General features: G+C 39.8%; 1 gene segment (V, D, J or C); it reads left to right on the top strand.

Moving 5' to 3' along the window:
* The first annotated feature begins 3,604 nt into the window (after positions 1-3,604).
* Positions 3,605-4,721, top strand: LOC108348367 (Ig kappa chain V-II region 26-10-like). The segment is given in 2 exon segments: positions 3,605-3,702; positions 4,091-4,721. Coding segments are annotated over 2 exon segments (450 nt in total).
* The last annotated feature ends 416 nt before the right edge of the window (positions 4,722-5,137 follow it).

The following is a 5,137-nucleotide window of genomic DNA, read 5'->3' on the forward strand; positions in this document are numbered from 1 at the left end:
GTGCCAAGCCTCAATTCATTTGCAGGACCCCTCAGTCCTGAGCCATCAACCGCCACTGAGACTGGACCTTGGCAGATGGCCTTCCATGGACTCTCAAATTGTCAAATCTCAGCAGCTTTTCGTGATCCCTTCGTGCCTCCAAAACCAGTTCCTCCTGGGTGACTCTTACACATTAGCAAGTACAGCTTCAGTACGGGGTGCAACTTGGCCATCAATGGAACACAACTTCTTTTTGCTAGCAGAACAAACTTGCTTAAAGATTTCGCCTCAGTGATGCTGCTGTCCTCTTAATCATCACTAATTTCTTAACTCCAACGAACCAGCATCAATTGAACTTGTGGGCCCTTCTAGTCTGTACTCCAAAGCCAGAGTCACATGGCTGAAGCTACCAAATTCTGCTATTGCTGGAGCTGGAACATGGTCACTTGTTCTATTACTTTATCACCAGCTCTCTGTTTTCCATCCCATTCACTGCTTAAGCATGGCTGTCTTAGAACTTATTGTGTAGACTAACTTTGAACTCCATGACTTTCTCCAAAGTGTGAAAAGTAAAGGTGTGTTCAAAAAAGCCTGGATATAAGTTTTTCTTTACCAAAAATTGCTATGTTCTATGCTGGCCTTGAACTCAGAGATCTGCTTGTCTTTGCCTCCTGGGACTAAATACTTGTACTACTGTGCCTGACTTAAATTTAGATAGATGGGGTCTTTCCCCAAGTTTGTTACTCCCTTAATTCAATTTAATATCCTTGAAAATAGGCTCCAACTCCATTTCACTTCCTTATATCCCTTTAATACTCAAATCATATATTTAGTATTTTTCCTTTCTCAACTTGCTCCTTTTCATTAAAATGCTCTTCATAAGAGTGTACTTTAGTAACCATACAACAGAATTTACTCTTGGCTGTTTTGAGAATTCCTTTTTTAAAGCAAATAATTTAAATATCTTCACCTTAACCTCAGACAAACTCTTCAGTCAATATCAAAAGGCAGCCACTCTTTTCCTCAAAATAACACAAAACCAGTCTCTAGGCCATATATTGAAACCTGAAACCTCTTGGGCCATTGGTACACAAATTAAATCACTGTCAGTTAGAAAGTCTACTAAGTTAGTCCATAAATTACCATGTAAAGCATTCCATTGCTTTCCGAATCCAAAGTCCTCAAATCCATAGTCTTCCAAACAAAAGCAAGGCCAGTCCTAATACAGCAATATCCCAGTTTCTGGTACCAACTTCTGTCTTAGGGTTTTACTGCTGTGAACAGACACCATGACCCAGGCAAGTTTTCTAGAGGACAGCATTTAAATGAGGCTAGCATAAAGGTTCAGAGGTTCAGTCCATTATCATAAAGGCAGGAATATAGCAGCATCCAGGCGGACATTTTGCAAGAGTATATGATTGTTCTATACCTTCATCTGAGGGCTGCTAGTGGACTGAATTCCAGGCAGCTAGGGTGAGGGTCTTAAATCCCACACCCACAGTGACATACCTACTCTAATAAGGCCACATCTCTACATAGTGCCACTCCCTGGACCAAGTGTATTCAAACCATGACAATTGGATATGTTCTCTTTATATGTTCTTTCTCGCCTTCATTGGGTATTAAACTTATCTCCTCCCTGTTGGATCCTGGAAACCTCTTGGGGCCCCGGCATCAGGGACTTTCTAGTGGCTATTTCCCAGTTCCCCTTCCTCCACTGCTACCAACCTCATTTCAAATTCCTGATCCTCTGTACTTCTCCCAGATATCCTCCTGTATCTGACCTGCGCCCCTTTCTCCTTCCCCTCCTCTCTCCCTCGCAGAACTCTCTCTCCTTCTACTCCCTGAGATTATTTTCTTTTCTCTTCTGAGTAAGACTGTAGTATCTGCACTTTATTGTGGACTTCCTTCTTCTTGGGTTTCTTATGGTCTGTGTGTTTTACACTTTCATTTTCATGATAAATCAAAATGACTTGTGGTAAACCAATGTCAATGGCATCTTAGTTTGTTGACACTGAAAAAAGCCAGTCTCTGAGGATGAACCTTTAACTAAATTCTCCTTATGTATGTGGCAATTGTATGTAAAGTAATGCTGGGATCATAACCTGTGCATTAAATCCAGCACACATATACTTGCTTGGGTGTAAATGGAGAACATTTAGAATGGGAGGCTTAAAAGATTAAGATTCAGCCTATTCTACTGATTCATTATTGTTATAATGAGGAAGTCACTTCTCTGCTGAACCATGCTGCTGAGGACTGGATAAAAATGGGGATAGGATACTTCTGGTGAGGGTATCCAAAAACTTAAGTCTTCAATACTAAGGAGTGTTGAACTAGGTCAGGCACTATAGGTATTGTGAGAATCAGAGAGAAACAAGTACCTCAGAAGTATGCCAGGTGCCTCAGTGCCTGCTCTACTAAGCTTGTTTCTTACTGTTCTTGAAGGTACATAGCCAAAAAGTTCAGCAAATGATACCATAGCATAATAGGTTCTCAGTCTAAGTATGGTGCATTTAGGGAAAATGACTGTTGTGAGACAAGTTGGGAATGGTACTGAAGCTGCCACTCCTTGATCTTCCCATACCTTCCCCCATTCAAGGCACATATGTAGAGGCCTGGTTTCTGAACCTGACTGTCAACCAGGAAGCATGAGCTGCCCCAGAGTCAAATCTGCCTGCCTGACTGCTAAAACATTACAGGATCTGTGCAGCAGAAAATATCCCCCTTTCTTTTAAAATAAATAATTGACATGGATTAATCTTTCTGAAACATACTTAACATTTTTAGTTCTCTCTCATTCTTAACAACCATCCTAAGAATTTTACAAAATGCTTTGACTCAATGTACTGACTAGAACACATAATACTTCTACTGTCTCACAGTAACAGTCCTTTGGGCAAGAGGCCTAATTTTCTTTAACCTTTAAATTCTATTTAAAAAGAATTGTATATTCTTTTCTGAGGTTTTGTCCCTCATGTTTGGTACCAACTTTGGGGACTCTGCAATATATTTACTGGAAGACAAAATAATAATTTTTAGCAAGAAGGAAAATCCAGTGAGAATGAAATAATTAGCTAATGGTATTTGAAGTGTCTCAAGTCTGACATCAGGGCAGTATATTTTAGACATATTTAAGCACAGTATAACATTTGAGAACAAAATCTTTTTTCTCAATTTCATGTGCATAATGAACCTGAGACATGACAACATTGAAACTCTTTTGCAAAGAACATGTGACTTTTTCCTTAAAGGTGGACTCAATTTACTGAGAAAGGAAACTAAAGATTAAGGTCTATGAAGGGAGACTCTGGGAAATCTGGGTAAGGACTTATAGATAGAAAAGGTCATCAGGTTATTAAGCACATCAATTCCAATTACTATGGATGAAAACCAAGTTTACAATTCCTCCGTTCAAGAGACAGCCCTATGTAATTAACATTCCTGGTTTTACAGTGCTTATCTGAGGGCATTAGTGCCCTCCATAACAAGAAGAGGATTGTTATTTTTGCAGTCATGAGACACTGTCTGGGTACTTTCCTCTATTTGTATTGCCACACAAACCCAAGCCTTTGCATATTATTCCCCAGGGAGGAACCACACCTGCCAGTATTGGATAAAATGGTTGGTTGCCATCTTGCTCTGAGTAAAAGGTCTCCTCAGGCTTCCTCATCAAAATGAAGTGGCCTGTTAGGCTGTTGGTGCTGTTCTTCTGGATTCCTGGTGAGAACAGAGGGAAGTGAGAGAGGAGAATGGGTAGGGAGCACAAGTCCCGGGTCATACTGCTCACTTCATGTATTGTGTCATGTATGAGTAGACAGTTATTATCCTTAAGGATAGGGCCTGTTGTTTGTGTATCTGTGAGCCGGAGGTCCCGGATGAGAGAGAACCTGTGCTATGATGAAGATCATGACATGGATGGACTGGGATGCTCTAAGTAATGTACAGAAGTACCTGGTGCTTCCTTTTCACTTGTTGTGTTAGGACTGGAAATTTAAAACATAAAACTTTGTTTGTAAAAACAAACACATCAGTTGAAATATATATAAAAAATCACAAGATTTTTCGTGAAGTACGTGTGTAACTCTGTACTTTTCTCTCATTATTTCAGCTTACAGAGGTGATGTTGTGTTGACACAAACTCCAGTCACCCTGCTTATCAGCATTGGAGGTCAAGCCTCTATCTCTTGCCGGTCTAGTCAGAGCCTGGTACACAGTAATGGAAACACCTACTTGCATTGGTTCCTGCAGAAGCCAGGCCAGTCTCCACAGCTTCTCATCTATCAGGTTTCCAACAGATTTTCTGGGGTGCCAGACAGGTTCAGTGGTAGTGGGTCAGGGACGGATTTCACCCTCAAGATCAGCAGAGTAGAGCCTGAGGACTTGGGAGTTTATTACTGCTTACAACGTACACATAATCCTCCCACAGTGATGCAGACCCTAACAAAAACATCCTTGCTTGGGACATTGCAGCTGTCAAATAAGTTACTCATCTTTTTGAGAGAGAGTTTTTGAGGAACTGAAGATTATGGGTGCAGTTGAGGGCATGTACATGTAGGCTACAGCTCACTGGTCAATTTTATTTTTTTGGCTTCATTGGCTACAATAATAATGATATTGCATTTGACTCATGAGAATAGTGAACAGGTGTCCTCTCAGCTACCAGCAATGATGGTGATAAAGCTAACTGTAATCCCTTTCTGTTACTACATGCCACATCTTCTTTTGTCAATATTATATATTAAAGAAGACAGAAAACTGGGACATATTCTGTTGTTGTCTAACTTATTAAAATTTTCATTTGCCATGTTTAAGCTTTACATTTAAATTCAAGTGTTTATATTTATCATCTAAAATTGGTTTATTTTTCATTTTCATGACATATGTTCATTGACTGTAACTTTCAGCAAATGCTTTTACCCATAAGATGTTTCTGTTCTGACATACTTTTCTCAGTGTATCACAGATAAGTCAACAAGTTCAATGTCCTGCTAAACAGATGGACACTATTGATGGATATGAAGTCCAGAGCTAAGCAAAAGATCGATAACATTCTTAATCCACTGGGAGTTTGAAAGCAGTCTTCTAGAACTGTGAAATTTATCAACCCAGCAGTAGACCTTAAGTTTAATTCCATGATTATTTTTCTGTGTTCTTC

Source organism: Rattus norvegicus, chromosome 4 (genome assembly GCF_036323735.1).
Source record: "Rattus norvegicus strain BN/NHsdMcwi chromosome 4, GRCr8, whole genome shotgun sequence".
Classification (NCBI taxonomy): Eukaryota; Metazoa; Chordata; class Mammalia; order Rodentia; family Muridae; genus Rattus; species Rattus norvegicus.